Source organism: Linepithema humile, chromosome 2, assembly GCF_040581485.1.
Source record: "Linepithema humile isolate Giens D197 chromosome 2, Lhum_UNIL_v1.0, whole genome shotgun sequence".
NCBI classification, from domain to species: Eukaryota; Metazoa; Arthropoda; class Insecta; order Hymenoptera; family Formicidae; genus Linepithema; species Linepithema humile.
Window position 1 is genome coordinate 3,287,276 of NC_090129.1, and position 25,859 is coordinate 3,313,134.

Below are 25,859 nucleotides of genomic sequence, written 5' to 3' on the forward strand. Positions count from 1 at the left end.
ATCACTTTCAGTCTGAATTTAACGTACCAAAATATATAATAAAAAGTACATAAATGCTCAATTCGCATTCGTTTAGTCGTATGTGTTAAAATCTTCCTTCGAAGCGAGGCTAAGTCTGACGGTTGTAAAGATCCGCAAGAGGAAGCGAAGGGGAAGGATCGGCGTCTTCGTAACGGCAGAATAAAACAAACCGCACAAAACGATTGTGCAGTAGAGTGAAGAGGCTTTGGTCGGGCAAACGTCTATGAGGAAAAAAATGCTGGTACAAAAGTCTTGCCCATTGAGAGTTCATTGCAGCACAAATGTACATTACATGCATATCCCTTATTTCTTCGTACATATAAACATGAAACACTGGAATTTCATTTCGAAGAAGTGTCAGAAACAAACCGTTGGCTAGATTAAATAGATACATACTCAAATATAAATTATCGCGGATCTGTTTCGGAAATTCTTCACGCGCACTATTGTTCCCGAGGCGACTAAAGCGATTTCTACAATTTTACGAAAATATATACGAAGAGAATCGAAAAATTCGCTTATAAGGTCACAACAGAATAACAAATCAAATAAACGAAATTTGCGTGTATACTGACAATTATTGAGAGACAAAGTCGCATTAAATTAAAAACTTACTTCAACTATTGATCCTCCAATTTCATAGTTCGAATGCACAACGCATGTTCGATACACTGTGTATTGAATATCGCGTTCGGTCAAGAGTAACACTGAAAATTCTTCCGTGGAATAAGATAATCTCGCTTGAGAAAAGTCGTGAGCTTTATTTTCCGTGCGACTGCGCAAATAAAACTTGTTTTATGCGCGAGGACCACTTACATCCCGAAGAAAGTCAACTGCTTCGTATTACATCTGTTCGAGAATATTCGATATGAAACTAGTTAGCAGAAAATGAAGAAGATGTGTTCTGATTTAGGACGGAAAAAACAAACTCCACGAACTGATTATGCAGCGTAGTGAATAGCGTTTGATCTGGCAAATTTCTAGTAGGATAAAAGTCTCTGTACAACTGTCTTGCCAATTCAGCGTTCAATCCAGCACAAACGTACATTAAATGCATACTGATCATTTCGTTGTACGTGAAAGAATCAAGTGCGGGAACATAATGTCTAATGCGCAATAAAAATATATCATCACAAGGATTCAAGTCATGCATACTCGAATTATCGCGAAATTGTCACACTGTTCACGCACACTGTTCTTGTTGAAGCAGCAAACTGAAGCGATTTCGGCAATATTATAGAAATATATACAAACAGAATCGAAAAGTTCACAAGTGAGATCGTGACAAGATAAAAAGTTAGATAAACACAGTGAAACTTATGCTACGTCTAATTTATCAATAATTATCGATAGACAAAATTGTATTAAAAATTGTTATTTTACGTTCAATTGTTAGTTTTTCATTTTAACGTCTTGAATGCACAACGCACATTATGTACACTGCGTATTTGATGTAGCATTCAATCGAGAAATATCGAGAACATAGAACAATTTTATTTTAGGAATGTTCATAAATTCGTGCGTTTGTAGAAGCTGTCACGTTTTATATCATATTCAGTCTCGTGTTATAAATTTCGTAAAACAAAAGAACGCCGATGTAGTTATACATGAAGTAAAATATCCATCGTTCTGGCAAGTGGCGCTGAGGAAAACACACCGCGTATTTCTTTCTCGCCTTATGCGTGTTTTTTCTACATGCTTGTACATGTCTGTTATATCCATGATTTTATTCTTGGTGTAAAGAGACCATAAATCGAAAATCTTCATTGCCAATTCTTTGCTATCGAACATATTTGAACACACTGTCCACTACAAAAAAAATTAATTGCTAGTGTAATATCGTATTGATGCTTGACACGTACTGCTTTTATCGAAACGACGGATACGACTGTACGAATTTCTAGGACGTTACGGAAACATAATCAAAAAGCCAGTACATGAAGCCGCGACATGGAACCATCAGGTAAACTTTGAGGTCATGTTCCTTTTACTTTGTACACAGATAAATTGAAACACCAACCGCGTCATATTACTGCTTCATATTATTACATCTGTTAAAAAATATTCGATATAAAGTTAGTCTCGTGTAACTCACTCTTTGATAAATCATTGTTAAGAGTTTATTCAAATAGAAAATAATAATTTTGTGTCAAAATCTGCTGCCTCGTATTGAAAAAAAAGAGAAACCTTTTAATTTTTTCAATTAATAATGAATAATGCTAATTTAATAGGCCTCGCGCTTTGAACATTTCTGCATTCGGTCAAGAATAATATGGGAAAGTTCCGATATAAGATAATCTCCCGCTTTCCAGAATAACGCAGGATGATAGAGGCGATGAACTTTATTTTCCGCGACTGCGCGAACTAAGTTTATTTTATACACAAGGACCATAAATTACGCCAAGGAAAAAGTTGATTGGTTTATATTGCATCTGCTCGGAAGTATTCAATGGAATTAGTTTTTCGAGTAGTTCACTTAAATATTATCTTTCTCATTGAACAGATCGTTGTTAAAACTCTATTTAACTTGGACAAGTAATAATCTCGTTTCAAAAGAATAAAGAAAAAAAAGATCATCGGTTTGATGAGATACGAATTACTCCCCTCACTCCGTGTACTGTTTCGATTTTACATTGACGAGAAAAGTAACAGAGTATTATCGCCCACGCGCGACGTATGTATCTGGTTTTGTCAAATGTAAGCACAACTTGAATTAAACAAACCAAAAATAATGAAGAGAAATATATATACATAAACGTTGGCACTGTCAAAATTGGTTTGACTATGTATTTTAAAAATCGTATTGAGTTTCTTTTCTAAGTCATTATTCACGAAATCTAGCATCAACAACGAATATATTGTCACAAATTCCCACCGACGTGGCAATTTTTTTTTTACAAAAACGGCTTTTGTATAGTTGCATTGCTCGAGTAAAATTTAATTTAGCATCCTTTAGAGCATACATAATGTGATATATTTCTTCTATTGAGTAAGATTGAAATATTTCCTCCATAGTTTTACCACTTTTCGTTATTGTAGTCTCGCAAAAATTCATTATCACTTTAAATATAAACTATGAATAAATTCGTATCAATTCGAATCGAGATGATTTCGATGTATACTGCTTATGTCGGAACAATGAACTGAAGCAATTTCTAGAATCTTATGAAAATATGTACACAGCGCAAGTGTATATGAGCTCCTGACACGCTGACATGAGATAAACAGTATGATCATATTGATCCTAGTTTATATATCGAGAATTATGAAAATATAAGGCTGTGTATAACCATTAGTTTCCATTAAAAAAAACTTTTAATTTTTAATAATGCTCGTTCAACAAATTTAATGTATTAAACAACATTATATTCAATCGAGAATAATATTAAAAATTTATTTCTGGTATAAAATAATCTATAAAATAATCTATAAAAAAATTCTTTAAAAAAAAAGTTAAAAAATACCGCCGAGTATACGCGCTTGTTGAAATATTATTACACACTCGCAAAATACTGTGGTTTTAAAGTATTTTTACAAAAAAAAGTGATATAAGAAACTGATGCCAATTCTGAAAATGAAAAATTGTAGAAAGTTTTTTTCCATTAAATGTTCAATATATTTTGCATTAAATAGAAGATTTAAAAAGAGAGAGAGAAAGAGAAAAAATATTAAAATATAAATACGTGTGGCATATATATCTGGTTATATATTTTGTAACATGTAATAATTTTTTAGACATGTATAAAATGTATAAAAATAATGAAGAAAATAAAAATGTAAATATTCGCTTTATCCAAATTTGCTTAACTTCGTTTCCTATGGTTTGAAGAACTGAATTTTTTTCTCGCAAGATTTATATACCCAGATGAAATGTGGTGATATGAACGTCCCAAAGTTACAGCAAACATTTATCGGGATAAAAATTTTAATTTTTATTAAAAAAAAAAATAAATAAATTGCTTGAATATTTTATTACGATGTCATGTCGAAATTTTCAAGCGGCCTTATTCACGTCAAAGCAAAACCTATTTGAAAGCCTATTTATAGAATTGCAAAAGTATAAAGAAACGAAATAAATTTTCGGATATCAGTCTTCGATATAATATTAATAAAATAAACAATAAGGCATACCAGCTCTTATTTATATATCAAAAATTATTTAACACAAACGTGTGTTACAAGTCATTACTTACATATTGAAAGAACTTTGAATTTTTTAATTTAATTATTGAAATATTAAACATAAAGCTTGTTCAGTAAATCCAATATATTAAATAACGTTGGTTTGGTGAAGAATAATATTAGAAAATTTTTCCCATAACATAATCTCATTTTGCAGAAAAAAAAAAAATTGATTTCTTACAACTGCGCAAAAAATTTGTTTTATGCGAAAGGAGCATAACTTATGTTAAGGAAAAGTCTAATTGTTTTATATTTTCTCGAAAGTATAATGCAATTAATTAATGACTTTTTAAATAACTTATTTTACATCATTAAAAACCTATTTAATTTCAATATATAAGTAATAATCTCATTTAAAAATTCGAAAAAACTTGATTTTATAAAATGCGAATTCTATAAAGAAAAGTTCCCGAACAAAAATACTTATTATTCGTGCACCATATTTATGTAACGAACACCGTACAAATATTTCTTTCATATATAATTTCTTCGTCTGTGAAATTAAAAAAGTGCTTCGAGAATGTCTTTCACTAAAAATATGAATTGACTTATTATTTCAAACTACCGTAAAACCGTAAAACTGCCGCGACAGTTTGCGACGCGCATTGCCGCATTTCTGCAGAACAAACGACCTACAGCGATTTCTTGAACGTTTCGAAAATGTATAGAAAAAGTCAGCAAATTTTTAAGACCTCGATAGAACTCGATAACTTTAAGATGAATCCTAATTGTGATACGTCGATGATGCTGTAGATATGTTGCTATGTTATTCAATTGAATAGGCTTTCAACGAGATCTTTTTATGTATAGTTGTATTGTGGTGTAAGCGTTCTCTATACGAATGCTGTGTATATATTTTCTTTAGGTGAGAGAAATTTAGATAAATCCTTGACGCTGAAGATATATTAACATCATATATCGCATGTAGAAGTGATACGCGTTGCGATATACATGCGGCTGTGACAATCGTCTAAAAGGAAAAAGTAAAGCGTACATCTCACTCGCTGCATTATCGTCCGATCCATTCAAAATATACACCGCGTACATGTCCATAATTTCTTCCATCGAATAATTATCAGGCTCTTCAGAGGCCATTTTCACATTAAACACACTAAAATGTTTATGAAAACAATCGCGAGATCGTGTTAAAAATTTCCGAAGCGCACTGCTTGTGTCGGAAGAATGGACTAAAGTGATCTTTAGAACGATAATATTTATGAATTTGCCGGGTAAGTTCGTAACGTGGGATTTCGGCAGAATATTTTCGAGCGATTCTTAAGAAATGTTTTCACACAGTAGTTCGGTATATTTTGTGTTGCATATTGTAATGTGATATGCTAAATATGCGGCTGCGGTAGAGGCTTTCGAGGAAAGAGCATCGCTTACAACGCTTTTACGCTGTAAGAATTGGATCTATATAATGCGTACACCTCGCGCATTTCATGAAATTCTTGAAGCTTGAAAAAAAAAAAGATGATTCTGTCCACCTCAATAAGAATTATCTTCTATCGTAGCGTCAACTTATTCACTGTAATTCAAGTCATCACTGTCAAACTATTCTCGCGGCAGAAATTTTCAACGCTCTTGTCGGAAAAAACGGATTTAAGCTATCTGCAGAACGTTGAGATAATATTTTCAAACTGCTGGTAAGTATACAAAATGTCAGTAGAATATTTAATTGATACTTCCGAACAATTCTTAGAAAAAAGGTTCTAAAATGCATAAATATGCGTACACCCCGCTGTAAAATATAATATGTGAATTTACTATTTGGAACATATGCGCTTGTGGCAAAGGCCTCTCAGCAAAGAGCAATGAATACAATATTCTTGCGTTGTGAGGATTGCATCTAGCGATAAGATACACTGCGCGTATGTCTCGCATGTGTCGAAATACAAAATTAAAACATTGATTATTATTTTCCATTATGATGCTATTTACGACGTGTCTTCTATCGCGATGTTATCTGAATTCACTTATGATTTAACTCATCAGTTTCAAACTGTTCTCAAGTTGAAAATTTTTGGCGTACATTATTATTAGGATGTGCCTTTTATCATCGCGCCGCAACTCTTTTGCAACGTTATGAATTGAAAATACGCCGCTGTATTTAATTTTTATAAATTCGGTAAACGTGACGTTAAAAGGCTCTCGAGTGCTCCATTATGATTTAAATCCAAATTATCTTCTATTGTGGCGGTAACTTCACTGAATTAACTATAATTTAACTTATGAAATTTCGAACGATTATAGTGTCGGAAACTTTCGTCGCGCACTGCTTTCGTCGGGCAAGCGTACTGCTGCCCAAGACGAAAGAGCTCGCTGGCAATATAAACGGTGACGTCATTTCCAGTTTAGCAAATACTGAGAATCATCGAAATAAAGAAAACACTACAGTCCAACGAAATCGAACAGAATAAATACCATTTATACCTGACTGATTTTCCAACCTTAAATTCGAGAAGTTATACTTCGCGAAATACAATATTCTGCATTGATTGTAGAAAAAAATCCTTTAACGTCCTGCAACGATATTACGTTGAATGAAAGATAATACGCGACGTCGCCTCCTTTTCCGTGTCCGTTTTGCGGATTAATAATTTGCATTTACAAATGAAACGACACGAGCGTTAAATTAAAATGCATAACGTACACGTATGCAGATATTGGATTTGACAAATCCGATTTCGCGGCTGGCGCGTGCATCGGTGTAACGGGCTTCAAAGATTGATTTTCGTCCGCATTCAAATTTTTCATTCCTGCCAATGCCGCGTCCAATTCCGAAACGTTAAAATGAACGAACGATTGACGCGAATGCTTGCTCCTGAAAATCCGGGGATGACATAAAGGTATGAAAAAAAAAAAAAGAGGATCTATATCCTACAACGATTTTTGAATTCGGAGGGATAAAAAAAAAGGCGCGCGCGCGCGCGCGATCACCGCGACGTGATAATCCGCGCTGATCCGACGGCCGCGCTTTTAATTCCTAATCAGTCGGAGCGCAGTCCCAAATCGTATATCTCACGGGCTTTTTTTCTCCCACCTGTGTTCCTGGCGGAAAAGTAATCGGGCGTCCTTCATTTTCTTCGCTTCTCCTAAGTTTTCTATTTAGCGGGAGACGAGCGAGAGCCGCGAGCGCTCTCCCGCAAATTATAATCCGCATTGTGTACGGGGCTGCGGATCGGTGTTTGCCAGGATGTGAGTTTGGCGGGAGGAGAGGAGGGGGGGGGAGGGGGGAGGGGAGATGGATGTCGTGCAGATGCAGTGAGACTGACAGGCGAAGCCTTTAACGAGCGGCGCGTGCAAACTCGTTGCAGTGAGTAATTTCGGCGCTTCCCCGATCGGTCTCGATGTCGCTCGATGATCTTCGACGCGCGATCGAGTGACGTGGATAGAGCGCGTGCTCGATGATATTTCATCATTCGTTCGCAATATAATTTAATTGAACTTTATCTCGAGCTGCGAATCATTAAAACGATTCCGCGCTAACAATAATTACTTTATTGCGAGAAATTAAAATTTAGATATATAATTGAAATTAAAAAGAAAAAAATAAGCAAACAAGCTCGATAAATCCGAGCGTGATGAGTTGTTGTTTGCTGGAAGCACTTAATGAGATTCGAATTTGTGTTTAATGATTGAGATAAAAGCCTTAATGATTCAGATGATATTAACGATTAACTTAATGATTAAGATGAAAACTTCTCGATTAGATTAGATCCAAGCGTGGCGATATCGCGTACATTGTATCGAAAGTAAACAACAAGATTAATTCAAGAGTTTAACGTTTCAATCGCCGGTTTGCGGTCGTTAAGCGAAACTTTATCGCATAAAAAAACCAGCGGCATATAAATCACGCTAACTATGTAAAGTATCGACCGTTAAACAAGAAAAAAACTCCCCGCGAAAAAGTCTTTCGAGACGCACGCACACTCGCGTAAATTAATTATCGCCGTTACATCACACGGTCGCGTTCGGCGAGCGAAAGTTTCGTAGAAGAATTTTTCGAGGTACGCTCCTTTTACTCACTGCAAGCGTGATTTCAGAGAAACAGGACATCAAAATACAAAACAAGCGACAATACAGATAAAAAAAAACGTTTCCGAGGCGGCCGACCTCGATCGTGTAAAAGTATTCCTGATAGAAGTACATGCTCCGTTTAATAACGTTTTCAGTCAGCTAACGATATTTCATCTTATCAAAAGCCACGACACAAAGCAATCGCCAATAAATATAAAATCACACAACTCCGCCATGACTGCAAGCAATATTTTTCAATCATTTGCAATTATTTGATTTTAAATTATTGAAAAATATCGCACACAATTTCAATTGCAATTTGACGAGAAATATCGCCGAGACACAGGAATACTTTTACCAGCCTTTAGTAAAATTCGACCCTGACCGGGACGCCGGACCGGGCCGATACTTACGTGGGTGCGAAGGGATGCAAGGCCGTGGCCGCAGCTGCGGCTGCGAGTGGCCCAGGATTCCTGGCTAGGGCTAGTGCGGCTGCACCAGTCGGGAATGCTGCTCTCGCCGCTCCAACTCGGCCGCGCTGTATGGCGACTCCTCTAAGTGCCGCGGCTGGAACAACACACGCGATACGCGCGCACATGCCAATTACACGCAAAGGTCGCCTACCTCGGGGAGGTCTTATACGTCGCTATCGGCCATCGCATCATCAGGACGCCAGGTTGCACTTCGGGGAACCGCGGCGCACGTCGACAGCCACAGCGAGACGGGGGTTTCGCCCGGCTTCATTTCGATCCGTCGATAAATAAAAGGGCGGTATTCCGCTTGGGAGTTGGTTTCGAGCGTTTCGAAAATTCACCGTTGAACGGGGAATTTGGCGGGATAAAAATTTTCCGACGCGTTCCGAAAAATTCTTATTCACTGACCAATTAATTCGACAAACTCGTAGCGCGAAATCGGTCTAAAATTATTTGATTGAATTTCCCTTTTCCATCCGTGAACTATCGCACCTTCATGATTTCAAATTTCAACGATAGCATTTCTTGGCAGATAAAAATTTACTTTCTTTATTTTTTAACTAAATATATATGAAATGTATTTTATGGACAAGATTTATATTCTCTTTCGTACAGATTTTTAAGAAATAAGATTTCGTTTTTCGTCTATATTTCAAAAATTTAGTTAATTAAGAAGTCCGTCAAGTTCTCTCAATTTTTATTATCAAAAATCGAATTAAATTTTATCAAAAAATTTATGATAAAATTTAATACTTTTGAAATGTACATACAATGAACGCTTTAAGAAAGAAAGGAAACGATAATTTATAGATGGAATAAGAGATCCCTGACTTTTAATGCAAAAAACAAGCACGATTCATCGACAAACATATTTGACTTCTGCCTTTGACGTGAGAAAACTGTAGCACGAGCAGAAAATTTTACTCTTTTGTCAAGAATTGACTTTAAGAGATTGTGCTCGAGAAGTAAATACAAACGCGAAAAACACAAGCCGACGGCGAAAAAAGAAAAAGAGAAAGTGGCGAGGATAGAGAAATGCGAAGCGATCGACTTTGGAGAACCGAAAATAGAGAAACCATCGTCTCTGCACTGCCTGCGGTTGACACTCAGGAGTGACTTGAAGCGGAAGAAATGGCTGCAACTTCGGGAAACAAAGTTCATTCCGAAGAAAATATTCTTTCGCAAGTCGATCAATTTTTATCATCGGAACGAGTTTCTGCCGCAGTTTCTTTCGACATAAATAGACGACTGATTTCCGCGCGTAGCGCATTCGCACGTTTTAAAGCGGCAGTGCTCGTCGTGCTCGCGATTCAAAATCGTCAATGCCTCGAAGAGCAGTGTTGGCGGCTGCGTCGACTGTATTCGGCTGATGAAAAACCGAGATTTTCGCGAACATCTGACGAAATCGAGAAGGCGATGAAAAGGAGAGGTGCGAAGATCGCGAAATAGGCAATGCCAATACAGGATATTTTGCAAGGACGATCGTCTATTTGCTTCGTCTCTATGCGGAAGTTCCGAAAGGAATATTTTCGCGATGAAGCTGAATGGTTGACGACGTGAATGTCGACTCGATCCGTCCACATTGCGGAGCAACCGCGGTTGCATGATCGACGCTCGACTTCGAAAGAGGGAAGAAAGGCCACGGCGCGCGATGCGCAGATCCGGGGGAGCTGACGATGCACAACGCGGCTGCCTGGGCTTTCTTGCCGTCAGTTATGCATTTCAAATTCGCGGCAGCGAGCTTCGCTTGCTGAATTTCGACGAGGTTGTGGAAATATTAATCGACCTCTGTATTTTCAGAGCAAGAAAAAAACTATTATTACACACTTGCGCATTGCAAAACGATGAAAAACCGAAATTTGCGAAAGTAACGAAGAAACATATCGGAAGCAAGAAGATAAAGCTCCTTGATTAGGAATACACTTGCAGTTGGATGACGGTTTAATATTTTTCAGAAATGCTGAGATACTTCTCGAAATTGCAAAAATATTGCAGTTATTGCAGAAATATAAACAGAATGTTGATATTGCAAAAATGGTAAAATCACCTAAATCGGTTTATCGATATCACTAAACAACGGTTGCAATTTTCCAGATAATGTGGCCAATAATTTATCGGGCTATCGTGGCAGATTGTAATTTTGAAATATTTCTTAATTTATGTTTTTAGCGCTGATAGATGATATGACTCTGAAAGATCGATTACGAATAGGTAACCTTGATGGATGGATGTTGACTTTAATGAATACCCGTTGTTCTGACGGAGACGACAAATGACGTTGAGTTATCGACAGATTCTCGACAAGGGAGAAAAAAAAGTCGGAAAAACAAATTCAGTGAAGAAGCCTTTTTATCTTCGGTTGGTCCAAGACGGAGCAATAAAAACTGCCTACCTTTTCATCGGCACCAAGTCATCTCGTTCGGATCAGCTGCTGAGCGATTCAACAAGTGCTTTCTCTCATTTATACAATTCGCTTTGAATAATATTCACCTTGAAGAGAATGAATATTCGTTAAAAAGTGGTTATTTTACTTGTAATTGTTTTTTTGTTTCTTAGAAATATTTTCAAGTGCATTCAAAATTTGTTCACTCCAATTAGTGCTTTCTTTGTATCACGAAAATATATGCTTAATTTCTCCGCACAAAATCAAGTAGCTAAACAAAATTTTTTACGAAATCTTTTTGCAGAACATGCTCTTATTTCTACTTCTATAGAAGAGCAGACGATTTGGAAGTAAAATAAAATTATTTTACGTATACTTTCTTATATGAATAAAATAATCACAAATTTATATCTCTTCAAAGTGTTAATAATAAAAATTATACACAAGGTATAATAGATGTATGCACTGTTGTTAGGCTAGTGGGTTCAATCGTATACGAGCGGCACATCAACAGCATCCTCAACAGACAACTACCTACTGTGCATGTAACGCGCGTGAATGTTAGCGCAAACCAAACGAAAGTTAACACGATCAACACGACGTGGGTGGTTAATAGTCGGCTCGATCGCCGGTTATCTAAAGGCGGGTCAAGAGCGTGATGCAGAAATAGCAGGCGCATTCCAAAAAGAAGAGGGTGGTTTATAATGGGACCGTGTGTTACACAAACCGCAATCGCAGACTCCATTTTCCTGCAGGCTCGCGTGATCTGTGGCGCAGAATTATCCGCATTGCTAGTGTTTCTATAATATCGACAACATTCACATTAATTTTTCTTTTTTCACTTTAAATCAGAGATGGCACATTTTCGAAAACCGTTTTGGGTGCTTGATACTCCGACTTCGTTACGCGCACGGCCGACCACAATCGATTCATCCCAAATGCGAATTTAAAAGCCAGTCGGACCAGAACGAACCGCTGTCTTCGGCCGAATTTTACGAGTGCGCGTGACACGCCAATTAACGGCTATTAATTAATCGACTGCGCACGCGGTGGCAGATCGCCCGATGCGCCGCCAGCCCGGAGGAAATTCAAATTTATGGAAATACGCTTCCAACGATAACGCGTCCACCAAAGAACCGAGAGATTACACTCGTGTACAATGAAAACGTTGAATAACGCTGTTGCAAGTTTAATCGAACTGTTTGCCATTTGAAATTATACTACATTTCACGCGCATCAATCGGTATAATTTTCGCGATAGCGGAACTTTGCCGTCAAACCGTGTGTTGTAAATTCCGCGCTATCGTATGGAAATACGAATAATTTAATCGGAAACCAATAAGCCTACGAATTAAATATTAGCTCTCCATCTGAAATATTGTTCGAACTCGAGTGTTTTCATTTCGTATGTTTCGACTGTTTTATTTCTTCACGGAGTAACCGTCGACAATATTTTTTTAAAAATTTCTAAACTTTTCAAATTTTAATATATTATTATTGTTATATCGAAATAATGAAAAAAATCGTCGATTCATTATGAATTTTATGTGTTGAGTTTGAATTGATTTTGGAATTTAATGGAAAACAGCTAGCAGAAATCCATGCGATTGTTTCCGGCCACAAATCGACTCTCGCCCGAAACGAGAACTCCCTAAACAGCTGAAGGATTGACTAATCAGGCGAAAAAACATCGACATATATGCGTGCCCTAAGGAGGAAACGACATGTATATATACGTATAAAAAGAAGGAAGGAGGAAAACGTGTTCGTCCAAAAACTAGCATCAATGCAACAACCATGGCGGAGCATTCGGGGTGGTGGTTTTGCGGTTCGTGCACAAGTGAATATTCAAGGAGTTTCTTTCCACTCTGTGTGCTACACTGTCGATACGAGTACATCGAGAAGAGGAAGAAAGAGAGAAAGAGAGAGAAAGAGAGAGAGAGAGAGAGATAGGTAGTAACATTAATAATCGAGTAGTAGAAGAGATACAAGTGAATACGAGGGGAGGGACAGAGGTGAAGATGCGGGAAAAACGGTCGTTCGTCAGATACGCGTTCTCGTGATTGCTCGATATCGGATTTACGCTGGTTTCGCCGAGAAATGTACCAAGAAACAATAAGAATTTCAGCTGGAAATATGTTTTAGTAGCGCGAGTGCGATAAGAAAAACACGCGCGAAATAGCGCTTGGCGGTAAACTCACGCGATTTAACCGGCACGAATTGAAAACGCATATTATCGTGGCACGAGTCTTGTTTTAAATAAATACGCGGATATTTCGTGATTCGCCGCAACTCGTAATGGAGTCATAATGGGATCTATCTCTCCCCGGGGAAAAATATCCCGACGATTAAAAATGAAACGACGCCCGCGGTGCGATTAACTCGCGCTGATGCACTTCGGCCGACTAGCGGCGGATGCGATTTGCTTCACGCACGTTCGACTCTTGATGTAAATTAAAAAAAAAAAAAAAAAAAAAAAAAGAACGTAAAAGAATATAATTTTGTACGCGATAAAAGTTAATAAGCGCGTAATAATGTCATCGCATTGATGCTCACAATAGCAAACGTTTTAAAGATTGCCGGTAAAATTTAAGTGAATTCCGTAGTTGAAATGTACAGCTTTCAAAGAAAACCAGATAGCGCGCAAGCGAAAATTACGCTATCTCTCACAACCACAACGAGACCGTTTTTACGGGCGAAATCTCGACTCTACTTCGCGGATTACTCATAGTCTGGCATTGGCCAGAAGAAAACCCGGAAAAGGACCTTTCTTCTCGCGCAAATCGCGTTGCACAAAACCGGAGCTCGCACATAGATCTCCCCGGAACCGGGAATTTTTGCCAAGCTCGATGCAATCGACCTAATTACGGCGAAGTGAGCGAGAAGGAAGAGAGCTCTCACGATCGCGCGGTCTCTGAACGACGATAGAGAAGGGAACGGGCGCATTTGAAACACCAGGTCAGATTGAAACAATTCTGCTATCCGGCATTACAACAGAAAGCTTTCAGTTTGTTTTTCGCGTTTATCGAAAGCGAATTTTCGCATTTTCGAGAAACGTTAAAAAAAAAAAAAAAAAATAAATAAATAAATAAATAAAAGGAAATAAAAACCGAAGCACATTTCCGTTGCGATGCAAGATATTTTATGTTGTCCGAATCTGCGCTCCCGATGCTCGATTACGCCCTTTCTTCGCGACAATAGGAAACGCGCGCAATGACAGGGTGAGGATCGATCGGGGTGGATGATGTTCGTGCTCGTTTATATGCTTATCGTTTGCGTATACACATGTATGTCTCATGTGTGTCACGGTATGCGGTGGATAGGATCTTGGTTCAATCAGTACCTCCGTCTCGCCGCCGCCCTGGGTGCAAGGACGAGCGGTGCAGCTGCAGGCGATGGGGTCACCGCGGCCGCGGCGACCGCTGCAGCTGCGGCTGCCGATGGCGCCGCCGCTCCGAGCCAGCTCCACGGCATGGCCGGCAACCTGTATCCTGTTTTTGTCACAGACCGTTAGTGCGTTTGTGTCTCGCCGCCGTAATCGTAACGGCGGGCGCGTGTCTTAATCCACTCCTTCGCTCGTGAAATTTCGGCGCGCCACGTCGCGTCCGGCAGTCGGTTAAGCGACCGCGCGACTCGAGCGATTTGATCAAGTTTGTCATCAACGAACTAGCGTCGTTGCTTAAAATCTTTTCACATAAAAGAATTCTTTTTTAGAAAAAGCAATAATTATTTCTGTAAATTTCTCTAGAATTTTGCAGCACTGTTCTTTAATTTAAATATTTATAAAAGTATAATCGTAAAATGAAATATATTTGATAAATATATAAAATAAATAACTTGTTAATAATTTAAATTCAATTGCTGGTACTTGCCAGACTGGCGAACGTGTCACAGCTGTATTTTTGCGGGAGTGGATTAAAGCCTGGGAATTTTAGGCCTCGCGAAGTACTTTTTCATTAATCGTATAAGCCAATTTTTGTGACAACAATATTTCGTGAACATTCAGAATTATCACGGTATTAATTTTGACGTTGTGAATAATTGGCAGATTAATTCGGATGCGATTTGGATGGCTCGTAAAATATTGTTGTCAACTAAAATTACGTGTTGCGCAGAGAAACAATTTTCGAGCGATTATTTTTACCAAGTAATTTTGTGAATTTCACGTTAAAATTGTTTCGAGCTGAAGCGTTTATCTGCGCAACAAAACGACGTTTCATCGCAAATATATCTTATTCTATTTAGAATATTTATAGACGGATAATGGCATTTTCGGTGTCAGTTAGCGAGTTTTTCTTCGTACCATGAAAAAACACTTTTTGCTGCCGCTATAATTAAGTTGCATGAATTGGTATACATTTCTACCAAAAATCTTCATTCAACTTATTTTTCGCTGCACTTAGCAAAATATTTTCAAAAAAAAAAAAAAAAGATATAAGCTTTTATCATTTTTTATCGTCGTCTACGTGTTATCACATAATCCCATATTCGTGTAAATTCAAGTTGATGAGTTGGGATAATAACGTTTGGTATAAATGATCAATGTCTGACTGTGCAAATTGTTTGCAATTCAAACAATCTAATTTGAACTCAAATTCCGCCTCATTTTGTAGACTCGGGATGAAATCACTCGATATCATTGGAGTTTCGGGAGGTATAAGTGGATACAAAAATAATTCAAGTGACAGCCTCGTGTATTGCGATAAATTTTTACCCGCAGTTAATGTACCCTCGAAGTGCCGTTCGAGACGCGTGATTCTAAAATGTGACATTCTTTAAAAATTATTACTAGCGCAATTAACGTAATCGCACGTAATTGTAACATCATGATTACCCGAATTACGCGAATTAGGCAACCGGGAAAATGTTCGGAGACATTTGCTTGTTGTTTCGCCGCATGACGTAACGTAATGCGAATGTAACGAGAAAGAGATTGCGCGATAAATTTAATCCTCGCGAGCAAAAATAGAAGTTCAGTAAGGAGCATATTATGCGTTTCATTAACTTCGGTTAATTTTAAGTTTTAACATTAATCACCGCATTTTCTGCAGTAATTATCTCTTCTTGTAACAAAATTATCTCTTTCAATATACGAAATAGGCAAACAATTTAATTATAATTAAAATTAAACGTGGTAATTTGATGAAATGAGTAATAGGAAAATTATTTATCGGAAAAATGCGCATCTCGGATAATAATAGTACATTATTAATTATTTATTTAAACGAGAGATAGAGAAAATACGCGAGATCTAGACTAATTTAGGGCTTCGAACTTTGAATATTCTAAACCAAATATTCAATAATTATTAATTACATTGATATACCTGAATATTCAATACATTGGCATATACCGGCCGATAATATTCTCTAAATATTTTATCACGGTTCACTGATCCCGATACTGAACCCGATAAGACGAGTCCCGCTGCTGTACCTCGAACGACCAGCAATAGATATGATCAGGCAAAGAGGATTAATTCCGCCGTGACGGACAAGATGAAGCTTATGCAAAGCTCGCGGATCGACTCGTTAAGGCAAACAGATTTATTGCGTTCTCGAAAGTTCTGAACTTTTCTGAAGCTTCGTTAAAATCGTACGACGTGAAGAAAAAAAAAAAGAAAAAAAAAAGAAGGCCGCGAAAAAACCGAGAGGCGAGATTTAATTGCGGTTGCGAGTCGGTGTGAATTGCCGAACGCGATATCCGGTGGCGGTGAATCGAACACGGATTTTTAATTCCGCTGCGCGATCGCGTGTATAGATCTCACGCAAAGCCGCTTCTCGAGCGCCGGCTTCTCGTTAGGACTCCCGATGCTGTTTCCGATACGGGGATTTATTAAATTCCGCTATATACGCGTCTGATTGCTAATTCGATGAATCGGGTAATCGGCCTGTTTAGCCGCTCTGCCGTGCATGAAACTCGCCATCTCGCTGCGAGCGATTCACGATTATAACGCGCAAGTCCTTTAACTATTCATATCGTAATAGCACTCTGACCGTTTTGCCGAGCTGATTAACGATAAAATAATTGCCAAGTAGTCGCGGTAATAATCTTTTTATGATCACGTTTGCGCAATTTGTTTAATTAAAAGTAAAATATTAAATACTATTTCTATTTATTCGCGCATTCTAAAAAATATTTCACGGCAAATAGAGTTTTTTTTTCTATTTAATACTTGAAAAAATATGCGCGTAAGATTAATAAAGTCCGAAATGTTTTAATATTTGCGCGATAAAATGTCGTGTATCATTATATGAATTTGCACTTATATTTTTTAATATATGCAAAAAGAGTGCACATGTTACATAATGATTTGAAAAAAATGTAGTTGCTAATAATTAATAAGCGAAATTTGTAAATTCTCCGTAACTCGCGCGGAAAGAAGTCGGGAATGAATTATCGCGAATTCCGGGGGTTGTTGATGAAGATCGCAGTTCGGTGCACGCTGCGGCTAACGTATTGTTAATTATCGTTCATTTTTCATGATAGTTTATTTGGTAAACGACCGCGAGGTGTATGTTTAGCCGAGGGTGCATGAGCGAAATATTAATTACGATATTACTCGCTGATTTATTGCCAATCAACGCGGTGCCATTCGCGCGTAATTGCATATTTGATTTTCGATATAATTTTATACACAACTGCGCATTTGCGCCGCGCGTGTATACACGCGCGGTTATATATTTTTCCAGTTCTGCAAATGTCAAATCAAAATCTAATAAACGTGCGCCGGACCTCGAAATGCACCTGTTATCGTTTCATAAAAGCATTAAAATATTTGTAACGTAAACCGTGCGATCTCTTTTCACTCCGGGGCGGAGAAAAAAAAAAAAAAAAAAAAAAGGGCAATGCTGTAAAAACCATTTGCGAAACGTCAATATTAGTAATCGTGGTGGTAAATAAAATTTAGCAATTTTCATTTCCATGGCAACCGTCCCGTGGAGCGCGCATACCGATGGCGGTATAAAATTCCGAAACTCTCCTCTCGGCGAGGAAATCGAATAAATTCTCGAAGAGGCTTTTACATTATTGTGTCTCGAGAGGCACAAGAGGGTGCACCGCCACTGCGAGCGTTTTATATAATTAAGACGGTGGGAGGCAGGGAGTAAAGCGCCTGAAGTAAAGCGCTGAAATTATCAGTGTGGGATATAAAAGGAACGTCGAAGGGGAACGCGAATTAAATATTCCACTTCCCCGCGCGCGGTTCCTCGGATGGTTAAATAGTTGCTCGCGAAAAACCGTCGCGCGAGACGACTCCGCAATTTCTAAACGCGCAAATTGACATTTGCTTTAGCACAGCTTCAAAGATTTGCAAAAATGCGTCGAATGCGACGTACGTGCGACGAGAGACGAGGAGCAGCGCAAAGAATAAATTTCGCGTAATGAGAATTAACGCGCAGCATCCTACTTGGCCGTGTTTTCGTGTTTGACGCACTTGTTTCATGCAAATTCTCGCGGGAGCGTGCACGCGCCGACGTGTGTGCGCTAAATGGAAAAATGGCAAAACTCGGCGAGCAGAACCGAAACGAACTTTACGAGTTTGCGCGTAAACTAATTACACCTCTCTCTCTCTTTCTCTCCCTCGCCCGCCTCGTTTTAATTAATTCAGCCCGCGAAAGTATGACGAGTCAGATAACTTAAGATTGAATGAATAAAACGGATAAATCCCGCATAAATTCCGAATGAGCTTTTCCTTTAATTAAATGGGATATAAGAAAAGCAGGGCGAAGCGACTTCGCGAAAAGGAAATCCGATTTATTTAAAAAATTTTAATTGGATGTTTAATTGGAATCGGAAAGATTAATATTAAGATAATTATCGGGGCGCAATAATGAATTTCCGATTTGACAACAACAATCGCTTTCCGCGAAAATATAATTAGGCGATCGGATTAACGTGTCGATCGGAAGAGCGAGCCGTGCAGTCGAATCGGGTTCTATGTTTTTCAATTTTTCACGCGAGATAATATTTTCGTCGTTTTTCGTAACACTCGCGAGAATTATCGCGCGGCGGCTTCACCTCGCGCTCGCGCGCGCCGTTTCAACGCAATTACTCCACTTCGGTAATGAGAATATTGGAGGAAAAGGAACTTTTATCGCGTTACACCGTGAAACTTCGTTAGCGCGCGCATCTGGGCCATCTGACCTCATCGAAATTACTTCTGATATCGGACGGCGGCGCTTTTACCGCCGGCCGGCGCTCCCGTTGAACGTTACTCGCATTTTATAATGTATTTATCACTTCGCAATGCTCTGTCAAAATTTACCCTGCGAATTGTAACTCCATTGACGTAGAACGCGATTCGCCATTCCCGCGAGACTCCGGACGATGCATCCGAGAGCTGCCGAGCATTCGACGAATTCGCATGCACGGCATTTACGCGCGGAATTTTACCGTATCGCCCATATGTACTGCACAACGTGAGAGAAAATACCGATAGAGTGAGAGAAAGAGAGAGAGGGAGAGAGAAAGAGTTGTTTTTCGAGATCACTGAGCTGTCGCAAAAAAATCTACTCTTATTTTAAGCACGTCGCGTTTGACCTCGTTGCGCAGCTCGCCACCTTTCCGAGGCTGCCTCGCAGTAATTTTTCAAAAAAATGTAAAAAATTCACTCTCCGACGATTTTTTCCCCCGGCGACCATTCCGATTGCCTTTATACGTCGCGCGGCTTGCATCGCTTCCGACATTTGTCTCGATTTGTCGCGAATCGTATCGTCCTCGCGTTGTTCCGCGGCGGCGTACCGCGGCTGTAAGAGAAAAACGATCCGCTGAGATTCGGTTTGTGCCGCGGGAGATCAACGGGTGAGAAGGGGAGGGGGGGAGAGGGGAGGGGGCCGTCGCGTTTGCGTGCGCACGGCCGTGAGTAGTCGTCGAGCGGGCGGCGCTGTGAGTAATTAATATGATTGAATCCTCGAGGGGGCGAGGGGGGGAGGGCTCGTGCAGCTTTGAGGCTTTCGTTTCGCGGCCGATGACGCGCGCGCGGAGAGAGAGCGGAAGAGTGGGCGACTCGAAGCACGAGGGGGGCAGGGTGCGGCGAGGTTGCTGGCAGGGTTGCTACGAACGATCAATAAATGCCGCTGCTAGCATCCACCCCTGGACCCACGTCGTCTCTCCCACGTGTTGTCTCTCTCTCTCTCTCTCTCTCTCTCTCTCTCTCTCTCTCTCTCTCTCTCTCGTATATACTTTTGCACGGCGCGCCTCGAGGCCCTTTCCCTCGCTCGCGGGGGTGTACGCGCTAGTCGATACGACGAAAGAAAAAAAAATCCGCCCTTGCGTCTGTGTATATCCGTACGAAGCTGCGGGATCGTCTCGTGAGAGAATCCCGACTCGGCGACGGTGACGCGAAAACGACGTCCGCGCTGGTCGAAAACGTACGCTCGCACATCCGTACGGCCGCGCGCGTTTGGAAAACGGTGTCGCCGAGAGAGAAAGGTGGAGCCGCGCGATGCTCGATTGATTTTCTCGCTAAGAGCCGACGAGGGGGACCCCGATTTTTGCGCCGGCACGGCGTGAGAAATTGAAGGGTTCGCTGCGAGAACGAGGAGCAGTCCGTGTCGTTTGTAAGGTCCGCTTTAAAGCGCCAGATCGTCGCTAAATGGGCCTCACAAATTACAGACTTACCTCGCTCTTGCATCCTGCGCATTCAATTCTGACGTGTTCAGATAGAGAGAGAAAGAGAAAGAGAGGAAGGGTGAGAGAGACAGAGAAAGAGAGAGGGATGAGAGTGGAAAGTAGAAGGGCGAGATTTTAGCCTAATCTTAATTTCGGTCGACATACAAATTACACGAAGGAATACCGGATTTCGGATAGGATTAAGCGACGAACGGGTGAAGAACTCGGCGTTCGGGATTATTCAACATTTTCTGAAAGTGACAGCCCGTTCGCGTGCGTGGCGAGCAATTGAATCGACTCGCTCTCGCTCTTTTCCACGTCGCGCATCCGAGCCGTAAATCACGAGTACTTAAAGCGTAATTAAGCCGCATTAACTTTACAAGGCGGGCGGCGATGCGGGAGGCAAGATCGAAAGATCGTATTGCGAAGATTAAAACGTTCGAGTTGTCGTTCATTTTTATTTGCAAAAATTGTTTAATGTTGAAAGCAACTTAAAAAAACAATGTGCCAAAAGAGCCTTTATGCATAAGTAATATCTTTGTGAAATTGTAAAGAATAACATTATAAAATGATAGATTCAAATTGAACGGTTAGTCGACAGCGTGAATGGCGGAACGGTTAAAATTTGAAATATCGAATTCAAGCCATTTCAACCGAAATTTGCGATTTTTGGGAAATTTTAATAATCATGAGAGGAAGCTTGAGTAATCAATGGAGAGAAATTCGCGGTGAATCGCCGATTTCGGCGCATTGTTATGCGCATGTAACGCAATAACCGCGTCGTTACAATACATATAACAATTTCCTCTCGTATAATAAACGCCCGTTTACCGGGGGCTGAAGGCGAGAAATATCGTCGGCGTAAAGACCTTCCTCGCACGCGGAGGTTTATTAAACTTGGAAAGAAGAATAGCGGCGGAAATTAAAGCGTATACCGCGTCGAGCGTTTCGTAAATAACTCCGCCAATAAGTTCTTACGGATTCCGGAAACGGCGGGTCGCGGCGAAAGGCGGTGAGAAAACGAACCGAGTTCACGTCCTCCTTGGAAAACGTCAACGTCGAGGAAGAAAACGGAGGAAATGCAACATTGACGTGAAAAAAGAGAGAGAAGAGAGAGAGAGAGAGAGAGAAAGGAAGGCGGGGGGAGAGGCGAGGAAAAAGAGGCGGGAAAAGGGGCATAAAAGTGGAACGAGGCTGAATAATAGAATGAGAGAAACGTAAAGTAAGAAGAAACATTATACACGGAGAGAGACAGGTGTGAATGCAGCCCTGGCACAGGCTGGGAGAGTCAGTCAAATGCACTAGAGAACCACAGTCGCATAACCCAACGAGTAAAGCAACAGTGATTAAGGTGTGGTGTTTACACAACGTACTTCTCTTCAGGCGAGTTACTTGGGATTCAAATCAACGCTCTCGCAGGACTAATGACGCCAGCAAACAGGACTACCGCCGCGTTTGTGCCTGCCGCGACCCGGCGCGAGAGAGCGCGCGACGGTACCGTCGGTGCGCCGCGAGACACCCGTTACATTCGTCCGTCTCTCGTCCGGGGGCGGCCGCGGCTCTGGGATATACACAGGGTGGCCCGAAGAAACGAGCGTTTATCGAAAATTGAATTCGTGTGAGAGAATGTGAAATATTATGTGTAAAAAAAAAAAAAAAATTCCAGGCGGAAACGGGGTTTAGATACGCCAAATTAGACACCCCGCGCGATATCCCGAAATATATTTGCATAATAAATAATCCGGCTTAAACGCGATACGCGACGTAAATAAAATTAAAGATAGTGATTTTATCTCGGAGAGATAACATCGTCCCCGATACGTCTCGCGTGCCGAGGATGCATTCGGCGTTAATTCGCGCTGAGTTATTATTATATTATCGCACGCTGGAGCTAATTAGGATTATCTCGATAAACGGCGACGCGGGAATCCCGATCGACGGCTCGATTCGGCTGAATGAAATAAAAATCAAAGCAAAAAGTGAGAAACAAAAAAGGAGCTCGCTCCAATTCGCTCGAGCGCACGTACGAAGCTGAAAATCTCCCGCGTGTTCTCTCTCTCTCGCGTTATCGATCCGCAGCTTACGCGCTCGCACACGTGCGGAAGGGGTCTCTCTCTGTCTCGCGAGGGGGTGAAAAAGTTCCTCCGCCATATCCCAGGGTTGCGAATGCGAAAATCGTCGCGCGCCGCGCGGTTGGCGATCAAAAATTCTCCTTGAAGCGGTGAATGAAAAGAGGCGCATTCTCGCATCGAGGTAATACAGGTGACACAATACGTGTTTCTTGCTCTACACAGATATATGTAAGACTCCGATCGGCAAAAGGTAATTCGATCGGCCTCGACTCATGTGCCGGCTCGCATCGAATGTATGATGATTTCCATGCACTAAAGAGATATATTATATATTCGTTCCAGAAGTATATAACAATAACGATTACGGTCTCCGAACGAAAGCCATTCAAAGATACTTTCCGAGCAAATGGTGTGAGTGAGTAATACGCCAAAAAGGAGATGCAGAGATTAGTATATATATAATATATATATATATATGTATATAAACGTGAGCTCTCTACTTTCACATATCTCGCAAGAGATTCACACTACCTACGGGACACGATTATAGTGATTTCAACACTGTTTCTCAATGCCGGTACGCGGGATGCCGCGACTCTACTATCGCGATTTCGCGACTCCGATAACGACTCGGCGCGACGCGATGTTTTCTTTCCGAACCACCCCGTAGAGACCGACAAAACTAATTCGTCTATCTGCAATCGCTTTCACCGAGCGCCGAAGCTTTTACTTTCGTCAAAAGTTCTTTTGTTTCGTTTTTTTTTTGTTTTTTTTACGAACAGTTACCATCTCTTGTCGCGACGATAGCTATTTCGTTCTCCGGAATGAAACAACGGGCTTTCTTCAAATAATCACGCACGTCAATGGTTCTCAAACTGCGCTTCCTTGTAGGTCCAGATTGACACGCAAAATTTTATTTTAAAAAATTGTCATTTAGAAAATATAAATTTTAAAACGTATCCCAAAACTACACAAATAATTTTAATGTAAAATTAGAATTTAAAAAAATCTCGGAACATTTTTAAACCGTTAAATGCCTATAAACACGAGGACTATAGGTTATCTGAAATATTTATTCGGAAAATATGAAATGTATGAAATAGCTTAGCTTGCAAAAATTCTTAATTGTTCGAAATGAGATATAAATTTTATAATAACCAGTTCTAATTTCCAGTTTTATTTATCGGACATTCTGTTTTATTGTTCTTGCAATTATAACGCGACTCTCTTATCTCTAACTGTTAAAAACAGTCGTGGGAGTCGTTAACTTCAACGATTCGGCGACGATTGTCGAATGTAACGACACAATAAAATTTAACTATTCAGCGAGCGATGTTCTTCGTCATGCGCGTTATTCCCGGCAGTAAAAGACCAAAGTATGAGAACCACTGAATCGTCCCACACACACGTCGGGCAACGTTAACGCGTGCGTTATTACAGTGCAGTAGTAGAAACGTTTCGGCGTTGATCGACGCGTCCGCGAGTGCTTGGGAAAAAATACCATCGATGAATCGCGGGGACTATTTTCACGCGACGACGATCGTTTAATAATTTAGTTAGTCGACAAAAGCCCGGCGATGGATGCGCGTGTGATACTTTACGAGCGCGAGTATCGTTTGCCGAGGACGCGATCAATTGAATCGAAACGATCTTCTCTCTTTTCTCGAGAACGACGACGACGACGACGACGACGACGACGACGGTGACGGCGACGATGGCGACGACGAGTCGTCCGTCTCCTCGTCGAGTTTTCTTTATTTCTCTCAAAAAATAAAGCGTACTCCCGCTTGCGGCCCACTACTAAAACTGCTGGCGGTGCTTGCACGCTCAGCGGTAACTAATTAAGGCTACGCACTGACGACTAATTAGTGGATGCCAGGCTAAACAATCAGTAAGAAAGGTGAACGTTATGTGTACACGGTCGGGCTGTTTCTGAACGATACCTCTTCCTCTTTAAGCGGTAAATAAAATATGGAAAGAGCCGCTTCAAGAAATGTGATTTTAATTTCCAGAGAAAAAGTCTCGAAAACTTTAAATTTAATCCAGAATTTTGCATTGTTCATATAAATTTCGAAATCTAATTTAATTTAAAACATTAAACTTAATTATCCAACTATTATTTTTATTATGTTTAAAAATATAAGATTATTTTCAATATGTAATATATTAAAAATTGTGAAATTGGCTCTTGCACTAATAAAAGAAATCTTTTCGATAAAATTCTTATTTTTATAGTCCTGACATGGTTTTGGATATAAATTATTTGCTATTTAAAATCTACTGTCCTAAATTGTGCAGCTATTAATTTCGAGGAAGTGCGATTTTTCAGAGACGCCCTGTATATATATTACATACTTGTGTGCCTGCTGAAATAATGTCGACGACGACGACGACACTCGCACGATTCTTTCGTATCGTGTGTGCGATTATAATTCGCGACCAAATACTCGATCTGCAGTTAACGAGACGTTGGCTCGCCGAGAATTTCACGAGAAACGAAACACCGGCGTCGCGATTATTTATCGGGTTCACTCGCGACGAAAAGAAATGGCGAGCGACGTGGCCGACATGATCGGCGATTAATTAAAACGAGGACGGTATACCAGAATTAATTAGTTACCACTAAGTCAAAGGCGGCATTTGTTCGAGCATGCAGCAACCTTCGCCCGTTCAAAAAATTATTTGTCATGTCTCTCGCCAACTAACACACCGTGCCACGATCCATTAACATTAATCAATGACAATTAATAAACAGTTCCAAAAAAAATGATAATAATAATAGTAAGAAGAGTAATAAGTATTACAGACTGTGCCGCCATGGCAGCCCGTACGTGAAATATAGTGACAGAGAAATAACAAAAAAAGAAAAAGGAAGGAAATAATAATAAAAATATATGTAACAAAATTGTATCGAAAGAGAAGAAGAGAGAACAAAAAAAAAAAAGTGAGAAGAGCATGCTTTCTCGTGACTATTGCGTTTATTCTCGTTCGTTATTTCTGACGAGTCTTGCTGACGGTTAGCTTGTGCAATATGCATCGCGATTGAACGATACGTGAAAAAAAATAGAACGCACGAGAAAGGCAGAGAAAGAGAAA

At 40.0% G+C, this 25,859-nt stretch overlaps 1 protein-coding gene across 12 annotated transcripts in view; it reads right to left on the bottom strand.

Annotated features, from left to right (window-relative positions):
* Rbfox1 (RNA-binding Fox protein 1) overlaps positions 1-25,859 on the bottom strand; it is a 289,153-nt gene that overhangs the window by 28,843 nt on the left and 234,451 nt on the right. For 10 of the 12 annotated variants that reach the window (XM_067350444.1, XM_067350445.1, XM_067350441.1 and 7 more), the window contains one exon: positions 8,637-8,790. In XM_067350444.1, the coding sequence (XP_067206545.1) occupies positions 8,637-8,790 (154 nt within the window). Of the gene's footprint in view, positions 1-8,636; positions 8,791-14,422; positions 14,571-25,859 lie in introns of all 12 variants that reach the window. The other 2 variants (XM_067350437.1, XM_067350439.1) reach the window with 1 other exon arrangement.